Here is a 14,847-nt window from a genome sequence, read left to right as displayed (position 1 = left end):
TAGGCTCTGGACTCCAGGACCCCACAGAGCCCTACAGCTACACGATGATGGGATGGAGGGCAGTCAGTGATTCTCTATCAAGCTGCCTTTCCAGAACCAAAACTGTGGAACTGGGAACAAGAATGTGAGATAATACTAATAATAGCGGCAGCAGCCAGCATTTCTTGTGGGCTTGCTGTGTGACAGCAATTCTGTCAGCGTGGGAGGGCAGTATTATTACCTCTCTTTTAGAGATGAGGATGCTGAGGTCCAGAGAAGTGAAGTAGTAAGTGTCTGAGAAGGACAAGTTGGTCTGATTCCAAAGCTCCCCTCTTAAACTCTGTGCTAGACTGAGCTCAAGTGGACAGAATCAGACAGTGGATATGGGAGAAGCCAGACAGAGGTGAGGGACCCAAGTTGGGTATCAAAGCTGGAGAATCAGAAATCGAGAATCCTAGAGACAAGGGCCTGGCTCCCATATAGTCCCCTTGACATACAGAAGATAGAACCAAGGCTCAGAGAGGTAAATAATCTAGCCCAAGGCCACCCAGCTGAAGCAGGGCAGTGGGAAGGGAGACGGGGCAGAGCTGGGCTTCACAACCCAGTCACTGTGCACTCTGAACCCTGTTCCTTCACTATGCCAGGCTGATCTCTAATTTCAAGACTGAGGAACTTGGGTTCAGGGTCTCAGGACTGGGGTCTGAGCTTAGAAAGACAAAAAGAGACTAGGGTCTGTGAATAGAACTCAAAATTAGATAACCATAATCTAGGACTCAACTTAGAGCCACAGACTATTAGAACAGAAGGGTCCTCAAGGAGCCTCAAATCCAGGGTCTTCAGACTTCAAAAAGAATTGTATGCAGAAGCCCAACACTGCAGCCAGACAATGAGATATTGCTAAGTCCAGTTCTAAGAATTTACCCTACAAATGGCTGTGCATCAAAAACGCAGGTCCAAGAAAGTCAGCGCAGCATTGCTTGTAGTGAGAACAAAGACTGAAACAACCTAATTTGGGCCAAGTTAAAAAGATTATCGATGTCATAAAAGAATCCCAGGCAACCACTAAAATAGCAAGGTCTACAAGATATATTAGGAGGAAAAAAACAAGCTACGGAACAACGTGTACAATATGCTACTCTTTGTTAAAGAAAGAGCAAGGATGTGCTTGTATACGTGTAGACATTTCTGGAAGGATGGTGGCCTCTGAAAAAAAAAAATGAAAGACCCAGGGAAGGAAGGAAACTGATTTTTCACTCCTCACCTGCTTTGTACTCTTTGAATTCTATTTTACATAGGTTTGTATTAACTTCTGTCCCTTCCCCAATTTTATTTATTTATTTTTGAGACAAGGTCTCGCTCTGTCACCCAGGCTGGAATGTAGTGGTGTGATCTCGGCTCACTAGAACCTCCGCCTCCTGGGCTCAAGTGATTCTCCCACTTCAGCCTCCAGAGTAACTGGGACCACAGGCACGTGCCACTAAGCCCAGCTAATTTTTGTATTTTTTGTAGACACAGGGTTTCATCATGTTGCCCGGGCTGGTCTCGAACTCCTGAGCTCAACTGATCTGCCCACCCCAGCCTCCCAAAGTGCTGGGATTACAGGCGTGAGCCACCACGCTCAGCCCCCACGCTCAGTGTAACAATTTTTTTTAATTGAAGTATGAGATTTAAGTGTGTATGAAAATGCAGGGTTCGTTGGGCTTGGTGGTTCATGCCTATAGTCCCAGTACTTTGAGAGGCCAAGGAGGGAGGATCACTTGAGCCCAGGAGTTCAAGACCAGCCTGGGCAACATAGGAAGACCCCGTCTCAATAAAAATAACTTACAAAAAATAAAAAGAAATGCAAAGAGTCAAGAAGAACCAAAGTAATCCTAAAGAAGAAAAGCAAAACTGGGGGTTTACCCTGTCAAATATTAACACTTAATTTAAAGCTATGGTATTTAAGACATTGCAGTACTAGAACAAAGATAGACAAATAGACGGTAGAATGGAGTGTTTGGAAATCCACATATAAATGGATATTGATTTGTGACAAAGGTAAAACTGTCTTGAAGGGGGAAGAATGATTGTTATAATAAATGGTGCTGCTTAATTAAATACCCATATAGGAAAAAAATGTATTCTGGCCTAGGTGCAGTGGCTCATGCCTGTAATCCCAGCACTTTGGGAGGCTGAGGCAGGTGGATCACTTGAGGTCAGGAGTTCAAGACCAGCCTGGCCAATATGGTGAAACCCCTACTTCTATTAAAAATACAAAAATCAGCCAGGCATGGTGGTGGGTGCCTGTAATCCCAGCTACTCGGGAGGCTGAGACAGGAGAATCACTTGAACCCAGCAGACGGAGGTTGCAGTGAACCGAGATCGCACGCTACTACACTCCAGCCTGGGCAACAGAGTGAGACTCTGTCTCAAAAAAATAAGTAAATAAAAGAAAACAAAAAAGAAACAAAAAACAAGAACAAAATGTATTTTGACTCCCCTACCCTACATAAAAATCAATTTCAGGAGGATGGCAGACCCAAATATAAAAGGCAAAATTATTAAGTTTTTAGAACACAAATAGTAGAATATCTTCATAATATAGGGGTATCCATGGAATTCTTAAATTCTAAAAGCATTAACCATAAAGGAAAAAAGCTGATGGACTGAACTTTAGTAAAGTTAAAAATCAAATCCTTTTATCCAAAATATACTACTGAGAATGAAAAGGTAAACCACAAAGGGGGAGAGGACATTTGCAATACATACATCAGACAAATGACTTGTACCCAAGAATGTATAAATAACTCACAAATCAATAAAAAGGTCATATATCCCAATTTTTTTAAAATAGAAAAAGACATGAATAGGAACCTCACAAATGAGGGTTTCCAAATAGCCAATAAAGGGCCAGGTGTGGTGGCTCATGCCTGTAATTCCAGCACTTTAGAAGGCCAAGGTGGGTGAATCCCTTGAACCCAGGAGTCCAAGACCAGGCTTGGCAACATGGTAAAACCCTGTCAATTAAAAAAATTTTGTTTTTAATTAACTGGGTGTGGTGGTGTATGACTGTGGTCCCAGCTACTCAGGAGGCTGAGATGGGAGAAGCGCTTGAGGCTGGAGGTTGAAGCTGCAGTGAGCTACGATCGGGCCACTGCACTCCAGCCTGGGTAACAGAGCACGACCCTCTCTCAAAAAACAAAAACAAAGAAAAATCAAATAGCCGATAAACACAAAAAGGTGTTCTACCTCCCTGATCATCAGGGAAATGCAAATGAAAACCACCATATATGGTTGGTACCTTTATACACTCACCACTGACAAAACAAGGAGCAAGTGGAATTCTCATTCATTCGCTGCTGCTGGGAATGAAAGTGAAAGTGGTTCAACCACTTTGGAAAATACTTTTACAATAACTGCTAAAGCTGAGACAAACACCCTGCAACTCAGCAACTAGAACACACCCAACAGAAACACCAATACATGTTCACCAAAAGACATGGAAGAGAACCTTCCTAGCAGTACTATACCTAACAGCAAAAAGCCAGAAACAAACATCCATCCAGAGTTGACGAATCAGGAAATTGCAGTACATTCAACATACAACAATGAGACTACACCACCTGCAATGCCACAGATGAATCTCATAATGTTGCCAGAAGCAGCCAGTCTCAAGAGAGAACACATAGTACGATGCCATTTATATGAGGTTCAAGGGCGGGCAAAGCTGATCTGTGGTGACAGAAGCTGAGATGGGGGTTAGCCTTGGAGGGTTAATGATTGGAAGGGCATGGGGAGGCTTTGGGTTGGGGACAGCTGGTTGATTACACAGGTGTGTTCAGTTTTTGAAACTTCAGTGAGAAGTAACACAATTTGTGCACATTTCTGTATGTGTGTTACACTTCAGTGAAAATCTCTGGAAAGTAAAAACAAAAAATTAAAGTAGGGTAGGTTCCAGAACATTCCTTACAAGCTGATTGCTTGGACGCTTTCATGAACCTGGGATCCAAATCCTTGTCCAGGATTTCCTGGAGTGTAGTTTAAACAACAATGATCTAGTCCAACCTCCTCACTCTGCTATGAATATTTTATTTACGTATTTATTAATTATTATTATTTTTAGACAGGGTCTCACTCTGTCACCCTGGTAGTGGTATGATCTGGGCTCACTGCAGCCTCAACCTCCCAGGTTCAAGCAATCCTCCTGCCTCAGCCTCCCAAGTAGCTGGGACTAAAGACACGCACCACCACACCCAGCTAATTTTTGTATTTTTAGTAGAGATGAGGTTTCGCCATGTTGCCCAGGCTGGTATCGAACTCATGGGCCCAAGTGATCCTCCCGCCTCGGTCTCCCATAGTGCTGGGGTTACTGGTGTGAACCACCATGCCCAGACTGCTAGGAATACTTTAATCCCCTCACTTTAAAGGAGGAAACCGAGGCTAGAGAGACCTGCTAGGGTCACACAGTGTGTGGATGGCAGTGCCAGGCCCAGGACACAGCCCTGAGGGCTCAGAAAGTAGAAATAATAGAGGCAACATGGCCGGGCGCAGTGGCTCATGCCTGTAATCCCAGCATTTTGGGAGGCCAAGGCAGGCAGATCACAAGGTCAGGAGATTGAGACCATCCTGGCTAACACAGTGAAACCCCGCCTCTACTAAAAATACAAAAAAATTAGCTGGGCATGGTGGCAGGCGCCTGGAGTCCCAGCTACTCGAGAGGCTGAGGCAGGAGGATGGCGTGAACTGGGAGGCAGAGCTTGCAGTGAGCCGAGATTGTGCCACTGCACTCCAACCTCAGCGACAGAGTGAGACTCCATCTCAAAAAAATAAAAATAAAAAATATTAGAAGTAACGTGGTGCAAAAGACGGGCATGTGGGCTCTGCTGCCTTCTAGCTGGGCAACCTCGGGCATGTCATTTAACCCTCCCGTGCCTGAGTTTCTTTATCTGAAAATCAGTGCTTCTGTGAAGATTGAGTCACATGAGCACAGGGCTTGGCACAATGCTCAAAGCCATGAACCACAAGCTCGGGAGGGGGAGGGAGGGAGGGAGGTTCTCTCACGTGTACCTTTGGCACTGCAAGGGCCTTCTTAGTTCATGTGATCCTCTCACTGCCCCTCAAGGTGAGATGCAGACCCGTTTTACAGATAAAGCAAAGGAGACTGGAGAGTTAAGGGACTTGAACTAATAAGAGCAAAGGAATGGGACTGAGGTCCCTCTGTCTGCAGCAGAGAGACTACTCTCAACTGCCACACTAGTCACCAAAGGGCAGGGTGAGGTGTCTCAGCTCAATGAAGGGAATCCTCAGGACCGCCTGGGGGCCCTGAGAAACTCTCCAAGACTGGGGCAAGACCAGGGGCTGAGGAGGGCAGGCCCCCGCACTGTCTCAACTCCATGGGACTTCTGCACCCCAGCTTCCCAGTGGGTCCTCTCTCCATCTCAGTGCCAGCCCATCCTGTCTCAGCACGAGATCCCTGAGCCTGCCCCAGGGGCAGCGCTAGCCTGCACTCCCATCACCAGAGCCCCTCGCTCCCACACCTGGACCACCTCTAATCCCTAGCAGCATCCCTCAAGGGCCAACAAGGAGCTTTCCTGACTCCAGATCTGGCCTCGCCCCTTCCTGCTCAACACTCTCTCTCCAAGGTGAAGCACAGGACAACTAGGTCCTTCAGAGCCCCTTCCCCACCTGTTGCCCCACAGCCCCTAGGCTGCCTCTGTCCCATCACTCACCACAACCCTCTGTACTTGCTAGGTGTCAGTCACGGCTCTAGGCCCTGGGAATAGAGCAGCGAATGAGACAAGTTCTAACCCACATCTTGCCCTAGGCACCCAGTTTGAGTCACATCTCAATCTCCAAGTACCTGACACAGGTCTTGCCAAGAAACCCATGTCAGGCAATACCAGCGAATGAACAGGGCTTGTCTGATTGTGTACACAGAGGCTGTTGCCTCCCTGTTCAAACTGACAAACACCTCCTAAAACCCTGACTCCTGCCCCTCCTGCCGCTCCTGCTGCCTGGGATATTTTCCGCACACCCAACTCCTATGCAACCCCATCTAAGGTCACCTCTGCCAGGAAGCCTTCTTCCAGCCTCTTAAAGCTGACTCAGTCCCTCCTTTCTTTGGGAGGCCCTCATTGTGGGAATGACTGTGTCCAGGTCTGTCTCCTCCATCAGACTGGGACCACCTCCCAGTGCCACCCGAGAGCACCTGACTCATTTCTGTGCTTCTAGAATATAAGGGCCAGCACCATACAGCTTTGGTAAATATTTATGGACCAAATGAATAAGTGAATCAACCCATCAAGAGATGGGTGAACATCACGAAGGGAAGAAAAATACAAGCTCCCAGGCCTTGAGAAGAAGCGGGGAGGAGAGTGAAGAAGACACTCAAAGCTCCCAGGGTCATGACTCAGCTCTCCTGACCTCCCCTCCCTGACCTCTGCACCCTGTTCCCCACCAAGGCCCCCAACTTTTCTGCCTCCACAGGCTTCAGGGATTGACTGTATACCACGGCACAGAGGGTCTGACTGCTCCTAGTCAAGCCTCCAGGGTCCCCTGGGGAGGCTGTTAGGAGGTGTCTGGTTTCCCATCTGCAGGCCATCTGTCCCTCCACAACAGGATCACTGGCCTTGCTCCAGAGGGACTCGAGGTCCATTTTAGATCAGGAGTTCCCTAGGGACCGAGGGAACTGTTCTGTGACTCACTGCTTTAGGGGACCCTCTAACATCCTGCAAAACCCTCTTGTAACCCTCTCTGAATGTCAGCATCCACAGCTAACAGCTGACACACAGCTCAGAGTTACTGAGCAGCTCCCTCAGTAACAACAAATGCTGACAGGCCGCAGACTTGGCCGCTCTGAAGAGCGTGGCTGCCTGGCGTGTCCAGCCTCCAGGCCAGCTGCTTGGGGAAGCCTCCTGCTCGCCAGGCCTGTGCATCACCTCCTCCCTGACCTCCTAAGGCCAGGGAGGAAGCCCATTGTGCCTGGCAGGAGGCAGCATGGTGCAGCAGAGAGGGCACTAGCTCTGAGCTGGACACTCAGCCCTGCCGGGAACTCACTGTGTGACCTGCTTCCTTATCCTCAAAACGGGGAAATAAGACGAAGCTCACAAGGGTAGCCATGAGGTCTAAAGAATGACGCTTGGAAAGGGCCTAGCACAGTGCCTGGTGCAGAACAGGTGCTCAATAAATACTTGACGTACAAAGGCCCCTCTGCCTCTGATTTGGCGAAATGCAGGAGTGGCACTCTCAGGGCTACAGGACAATGCCCCTCGCTGGTGCTTGGGTACTGAGAGGTCTGGAGCTTCAGAACACAGTGGTCAAGACTTGGGCTCTGAAGGATTAGAGACATAGCTTTCAGTCCTGGCTGTGCTGGGTACTTGCTGTGTGACCCTGGGCAAGTTGCCTCCCTCTCTAAGCCTCAGTTTCCACAACTTCAAGATGGACACTGAGTTGGCATTGTTGATACATGTTGTCATCAAGGGTGGCAAAACAACTGTTCTGGCAATCATGATTCACCAGGATTGACCAGGGCCAGACACTGTGCAAAGAGCTGCGTTAAAGTTGGCCCTGAGGGCAGTCTGCTCCCTCCCTGCTCTGGCAGCATTTTGGATGGTAGTGCCTTATTCACAACCTGGAGTTGCTGGGTGTAGGAATCCCGGCCCCCACTGGCCTGTGCGCTGTGCCAGCCAACGCATCCCTCCACCTCACGGTGGGAGCTAGGACTGGGCTCAGGGCAGCGTCAGGGAAGGCCCAGCATTCAGACCCCTTCACTTACACTCCCAGGCCCCCGTCTAGGGCCACTCACCAGGATGGTTGTGACCACCAGCGTCTTGTTGGCCAGTGTCTGCGACAGGTTGATGTCCAGGGTGGTGGCATTCATGGCCAGGGTGCGGTTAGAGTACCACACCCCAATCTAGGGGGCAGAGAGGGTGCTGTCAGCTCAGGCCCTGCCCAAGGTCATGGCAGCCTCTGGGCCTGCCCCCACCCTCACCCCAGCAGGGCTCTGGCGTCGCCCTGGGTCTGCTCACCTCACGGTGGCCCTGCCGGGACTTTTCTAGGATGCGCAGGGTGTAGTTGGTTCTCTGCCCTTTGCTGTTGAACTCGACCCGCCCGGTCAGCCCATCATACTCTACCTGGCAGGGTGGGGAGGCAGGGCAGAGGGAGGATGCAGGGGCCCAGAGATGGGCAGGGAAGGCCCAGCATGATGAGACATCCACAGAGAAAGGCACAGACAGACCAGGGTGGAGGGGACAAGAGAGAGAAGAAAGAGAAAGACCACAGTCAAAACAGCAAGATAACATGCAAAGAAGCAAGGGGAGATGGGACAAAAGGCATTAAGAAGGCAAGACTCGGAAAGAGAGAGAGACAGCAACCCAGACAGGCAGCAGCAGCCGGGAGTGGACAGGGGAGGCAGTGGGTACGGTGGGAGGAGCGGGGAGGGCAGAGGGCCACAGGGTGGACACAGTGAGTGCTCCCACCTGAGGTGGCCATGTCCTGCCTCCTCCACCCACCCCTGCTCAGGCTCACCATGCGCAGGTAGTTCATGAGGCTGGTCCCATGGGGCCAAATGTTGGCCGACGTACAGGCCAGCGGCTTCACACCGATCTCCTGGCTGCGGTTCAGCTCTCGGACAGCGCTCACCACCACGTGCACGGCATCAAACATCAGTGCAGCTGACAGCTGTGGTGGGACAGAGGCGGGGGTGGGATGGATAAGAGGCTGCTTAGCCAGGGGAGCCCCAAAGGCCCCTGAGCTGCCACCCTCAAGCCCTCAAATAACTTCCCTCTCCCCAGGAATGGGAAACTGGGTGGGTCAGGAGTGAGGAAGTGGCTCCAGTGTCTTTTTTGGGAAGTGGAATTGACAGCGGGGAAGGTGTGTGTGCTTCCCGTGTCTTGGTGGGAGTAGGTCTCCCAGACTGTGTGTGGCCATGTGTCTCTCAGAGGGTGCCTGGATCCATGTGTCTCTCAGAGGGTGCCTGGATAGCCAGCTGTGTCACCTGCATGGGCAGGTATGTCCGGCAATCTGGGTGATGTAGGCCAGGGAAGATGGCCACAGTCCCCATCTGAGTGTGTCTGGGACATGTTTACATGAGTGGGGCTGGATGACCATGCCCATTCATCTATACGAAGGGTGGGTGTGGTGTCAGAAAGGTAGGAGCGTTTAATGGTTGGTCCCAGGCCTGGGAGGCAGCTGGCTCAGAGCTAGAGGCCCGGCTCTGCTATTTTCTCATTCTGTGACAGGGCTAAGTCCTCATTCCTCCCTGAACCTTAGTTTCCTTTTCTGTAAAATGAGGATAATAGTAATCTCTACCTTCATGTGCTGTTGTGGGGACCTGGTGACATAACGCCTGTAAAGCACTCAGAACAGCACCTGGCACACAGTGAGCGTACCATACACTCTGGCCACCAAGCTGTGACACAACCACGGTGCCTGTGTGTGCTTGTTAGGGTGTGCCCTAGCTGTGTTAGTGTGAAGGTCTGAGTATCTGTGTTGCGTAGATGTGCACAGGAGTACACACAAATGTGCCTCTGTGTTGGGGTGTGTGATGTCCCTGTGTGGACCCAACTGACTAGACAGCTTGGTGTCCATGTGCACTCTGTGCGTAGAAGTGTCTTGGTGTCTTGGTATCTGAGTAGATGTCAGTGAATAAATACATATAAATATGCATCTTCTGTATGCTGGTATTTATTCAACATCTATTATCAGACACCTGTTACGAGTTATGCTGTTTTAAGTACTGGGGATACAATGGTGAACAAAATAAACAGAACCCCCTGCCCTCATGGAACTTACAGTCCTCAAATCCATATCTCTATGTAAGTCTAATATACAGTAAGCCACATCGTGATGAAATAAGCAAACATAAGTGCTATGGAAAAAGACAAGGCAGGGAGGGGTGAAAAGGTAGATACTTTACCTTTTTTATTTTTTCTTTTGAGACAGAGTCTTGCTCTATCGCCCAGGCTGGAGTGCAGTGGCACAATCTTGGCTCACTGCAACCTCTTCTACCTCCCAGGTTCAAGTAACTGTTGTGTCTCAGCCACCCAAGTAGCTGGGATTACAGGCACGTGCTACCACACCCAGCTAATGTTTGTGTTTTCAGTAGAGACAGGATTTCGCCATGTTGGCCAGGCTGATCTTGAACTCCTGACCTGAAGTGAGCCTCCTGCCTCAGCCTCCCAAAGTGCTGGGATTACAAGTGTAAGTCACCATGCCTGGCCAGTTTACCCTTTTTTTTTTTTTTTTTTTTTTTGAGACAGAGTCTCACTCTCTCACCCAGGCTGGAGTGCAATGGCACGATCTCAGCACACTGCAACTTCCGCCTCCTGGGTTCAAGTGATTCTTCCGCCTCAGCCTCCCAAGTAGCTGGATTACAGGCACCCGCCATCACGCCCGGCTAATTTTTATACTTTTGTAGAGGTGGGGTTTCACCATGTTGGCCAGGCTGGTCTTGAACTCCTGACCTCAGGTGATCTGCCTGCCTTGTCCTCCCAAAGTGCTGGGATTACAGGTGTGAGGCATCACGCCGGGCCAAGTTTACCATTTTTTAAACAGGAGGAGGAAGGAAAAATCTTATACCTGAGGGGACACTGGAGCAACGTCCTAGTGATAGGGAGCGACCCACTGCTTCTCTCAGAAAGTTCATGGGAAGCAGGGGGAAGACGGTGTGGAGAGGCCCTGAGGTGCACCTGTGCTTGGGGCATCAGAGGCACCTCGAGGAGCCGGTGTGGCCAGAGTGGTGTGGGAGGTAGAGGGAGAGGAGGATATGGCCCTAGTGCATCACAAGGCCACACCACGAGGCCTCAGGGAGGCGAGAGGGTTCTGAGCATAATCTGAGCGAGGTCTGAAAGGGGGTACCAGAAGTATCTGTGCACAGAGTGTCTCTGGGTGTGACTGGGTATCTGTGTGCTCACCGCAGGGCCTGGGTAGGTGCTGGCTTCACAGTTCTCCCTCCAGGACATGTTGAGGCTGCGGACAAACTCAGGGTAGAAGGGGTGGGATGTGTTGAACATGGAGAAGCCCAGGATGTTGGAGGAGTCCTCCACAATACCGTCCAGATGCAGGATGGGGAAGTCCTGGGACCAGGAAGAGGTAGTGAGGCCTGGGGCCGAGACCTAAGTGGGACAGCTGTGGTGGGAGGGAAGTGGGGGCAGAGAGGGGCCAGAAGGCCTACGCACCATGGTGGTGAGGATGTACTTGTAAAACGCTGAAGTCATTCCCAGTTCTGAGGCCTGGAAAACACAGGGAGGCAAAGAGGCAGAGTGAGAGACAGAGACCCACAGGCAGAAATGGGGAGGACTCAAGAGAGGAAGAGAGATTTAGAGACAGATCTGGTGAGAAGACATCCCATGGGAAACACAGTAAAGTAAGAAATGCTCAGAGATAGACAGACAGGGAGGAGGAGACAAGAGGGGGCAGAGGGAGGCCTTAGTCCCTGGTGTCCTGCCATGCTGACTGCTGTCTCAGGTGGGATGGAGATTTTGCTAGAGGAGAGAATAGGGTCCCCAAACGCCCCCATCTTTCATGAAGGCACTTATAAGATTTCCTTCTGGAGACAGGTAAGAAGAAGTCTCAGAAATAGGGTAGGAAGAGGAATTATTATTTTTATAGATAGGATCTTGCTCTGTTACTTAGGCTGGAGTACAGTGGATCATAGCTCACTGAAACCTTGACCTCTCAGGCTTAAGTGATCCTCCCACTTTAGCTCCTGAGTACCTGGAATCATAGGTATGCACCACAATGCCCAGCTAAGTAAAAGTTTATTTATTTATTTATTTATTTATTTTTTGTGGAGATGGGGTCTTGCTATGGTCCCAAGCTCCTGGCCTCAAGCAATCCTCCTGTCTTGGCCTCCCATTGTGCTGGGATTACAGGTGTGAGCCACCAGGCCCAGCGGAGAGGAGAGCCTTAATTTTAAGCCCTACACTCTCCAAAAGCCAAGGTTGGGCTGCTAATGTGTAGGGCTCAGCCCAGGCATAAGGTCAGAAAATCGATTCCCTGCAATCTTTAAGAGTGCTTTGCAATAATAGCAGCCAGTTTGAATGTCAAGATTCATTCTTGAGCCCCTTTTCTCATAGTCCTCAAGGAAAACAAAGCTGGAAAAATTCTTCCTGCCAGAAGCACCCAAGTCTGTCCCCCCACGAGAATTATAAAATTAAAGGGCACCAGCTTGCATTTCCTGGGTGGCAGGAGTTGGGCTCTTATCACGTGGGTGTCAGGGAAGGGCAGGCTTGGAAAGGGAAGAGACAACTGTTCATACGGCTGGCACAGGAGGGGACAGGATCCCAGCCCAGGCCTGCCTGGCTCCCAAACCTGAAACCTCTTCCTTAAGTCATCCTGTCTCAAGAACCCAGTGGATTCTGTTCACACTTCCTGTGGGCTACAGCCAGCAGTGATATATGGGTTTTTTGTTTTTGTTTTTGTTTTGAGACCAACTCTTGCTCTGTCACCCAGGCTGGAGTCCAGTGGTGCAATCTCAGCTCACTGCAACCTCCACCTCTCAGGTTCAAGCGATTCTCCTGCCTCAGCCTCCTGAGTAGGTAGAACTACAGGCACCTGCCACCATGCCCGGCTAATTTTTTTGTATTTTTAGTAGAGATGGGGTTTCACTGTGTTACCCAGGATGATCTTGATCTCCTGACCTCGTGATCTGCCCGCCTCGGCCTCCCAAAGTGCTGGGATTATAGGCATGAGCCACTGCACCTGGCTGACATACGGTTTTAATTTAAAAAAAAAAAAAAAAAAAAAAAGGAGAGAAAAATAAATAATACAAATTTGGTTACTGGCCAGGTGCGGTGGCTCACGCCTGTAATTCCAGCACTTTGGAAGACCAAAGCAGGTAGATCACTAGGTTACTAGGAGTTCAAGACCATCCTGGCCAATATGGTGAAACCCTATCTCTACTAAAATACAAAAATTAGCCAGGTGTGGTGGCAGGTGCCTATAGCCCCAGCTACTTGGGAGGCTGATGCAGGAGAATCACTTGAACCCAGGAGACGGAGGTTGCAGTGAGCTGAGATTTCGCCACTGCACTCCAGCCTGGGCGACAAAGCAAGACTCCGTCTCAAAAAAAAAAAAAAAGAGAAAGAAAAAAAATACATGCAAAAACACCTTAACACAGAGCTCAATAAAAAATGTTTAAAAATCCTTCAGTGCTACGATGTAGCCAGATCTGACTCTGGGCCAGGCACTGCCCTACATACTTTACTTGCCACTCACTCATTATCCTCACAACCCACTGAACAGTGACTATACACAGGCAGATGGGGTGACTGCCCAGGACCACACAACCAGGAAGCAGGCAGGCTGAGAGACAAACTTTACAATTATCATCTTCACAGAAGAAGAAGGTCTTGAAGCCCCCTTTTGACTCCTGAGGCCCACGGCATTGGGTGACTTGCTCAGTCACCCCAAGTTTCTGGCCCCAGTTCTTTGGGAAATTAGAGGTGGGGGGCTCACCTTACGGAGGATGAGGTGGGAGATGGAGGCGTTGGCATCGATGATGATGGTGGACACCTTGTCATCACGGATCTCCTTGAGCAGTGGCGTGGGGTCCCGGCTGTCGTCCAGCATCCTCACTGACAGCGTCTCCTTGGAGATGAGGAAGCCACGCACCAGTTCCTCCAATCGCAGCAGGCCTGAGGGAGGGGTGGGGCCTTGGGTTGGAGCCCTTCTAGGTACCCAGGCATGGCATAGACACTCACTCTTTCTCAACATGGGGCAGCTGGGCAGAGGACTGGAGGGTGTGCAAGGACATGGGGCAGCTGGATCTCATGGGGTAATGGGCTTGGGGACTCGAAGCCTGGGCCCTCCCCAGTTAAAATCCCAACCTAGACCTCTTCCTAGAACTCGATTCCTGTCTCTGCCACCTTCCTGACCCCTCACTGGGGTGTCTGACAGGCATCTCATGCTTAATCTCCTTGCTCAACCACCACGGCTTTCCCGTGTTGGTGAACAGCATCTCCAGTGTGCCAGTCGCTCAGGCCAAAACTCTGGCTTCCTCTCTTTCACACCCAATCCATCAAGGCCCTACCTTCCAAACACATCAGATCTCCTTACCCCATGCCACTGTCACCACCCTGCCCTGAGCCACCACCAATTCCTGCCTGCTGCAATCCCCAAGCCTGCCCCTGACTCTGTTCCGTACACAGCAGCCAGAATGATGCGGGTCAGATGTGCTCCTCCTCTGCCCCAAACCCTCGAATGACTTCTCAGTTCAGTCAGAGTCATTGAGGCCGAAGTCCTCACAGCCTCCAAGTCCCCACACAATCTGCCCACCTCACCCCCTTGTTACTGCCCAGACTGCAAGAGTTCAAGACCAGCCTGGCCAATATAGTGAGACACCAACTCTTTAAAAAAAAAAAAAAAAAAAAAGGTGCTTGTTGAGCATGTGCTCTGAGCCAGGCTCTGCTCTTAGTATTGGGGGTCAGCCGTGAGTGAAGCAGACCGGGTACAGGATGAGGAGATGAGTGGGGCAACAAATACCGCAAATAAGTGCATTACATGGTTAGAAGTAATGAGTTCTATGTTAAAGCAGAAGTGAGTTATGAAGACTGGGAGTCTAGTGTGGGTGTGGGGTACAACTTTAAATGAAATGGTGGGCGGGGGACTCATTGAGACACTAGAGTACAGACTGATCCCTAATAGCCTAATACCAAGAGCCGGGCCTGGCACATAGCAGCTGCTCGATAAATACCTTTTTTTTTTTTAAACCACCCAGCCCACAGCCCTTCCTCTCCCCACCACTCACTCTCTGGGCTTGAGCCACACCGCCTCCTTGCTGTTCTGCACACACCACAGTCTTGCTCCTGTCCTGCAGCCTTCACGCTGGCTATTCCCTTGGCCTGGAACCCTCTTCTTTCACATCCTCACATGGCTCCCTCCTTCCCC

The 14,847-nt window shown here is 50.2% G+C and overlaps 1 protein-coding gene across 3 annotated transcripts in view; it reads right to left on the bottom strand.

Moving 5' to 3' along the window:
* Positions 1–14,847, bottom strand: part of GRIK5 (glutamate ionotropic receptor kainate type subunit 5) — a 74,242-nt gene that overhangs the window by 50,262 nt on the left and 9,133 nt on the right. For all 3 annotated transcript variants that reach the window (XM_037991314.2, XM_007996951.3, XM_037991315.2), the window contains 6 exons: positions 13,417–13,595; positions 11,136–11,189; positions 10,872–11,033; positions 8,485–8,637; positions 7,986–8,090; positions 7,763–7,870 (listed from right to left, as the gene is read on the bottom strand). In XM_037991314.2, the coding sequence (XP_037847242.1) occupies positions 7,763–7,870; positions 7,986–8,090; positions 8,485–8,637; positions 10,872–11,033; positions 11,136–11,189; positions 13,417–13,595 (761 nt within the window). The remainder of the gene's footprint in view (positions 1–7,762; positions 7,871–7,985; positions 8,091–8,484; positions 8,638–10,871; positions 11,034–11,135; positions 11,190–13,416; positions 13,596–14,847) is intronic.

This window comes from Chlorocebus sabaeus, chromosome 6 (genome assembly GCF_047675955.1).
Source record: "Chlorocebus sabaeus isolate Y175 chromosome 6, mChlSab1.0.hap1, whole genome shotgun sequence".
Lineage (NCBI taxonomy): Eukaryota > Metazoa > Chordata > Mammalia > Primates > Cercopithecidae > Chlorocebus > Chlorocebus sabaeus.
The sequence above is the reverse complement of the archived record's forward strand: the minus strand, read 5'-3'. Positions and strand labels throughout refer to the sequence as shown.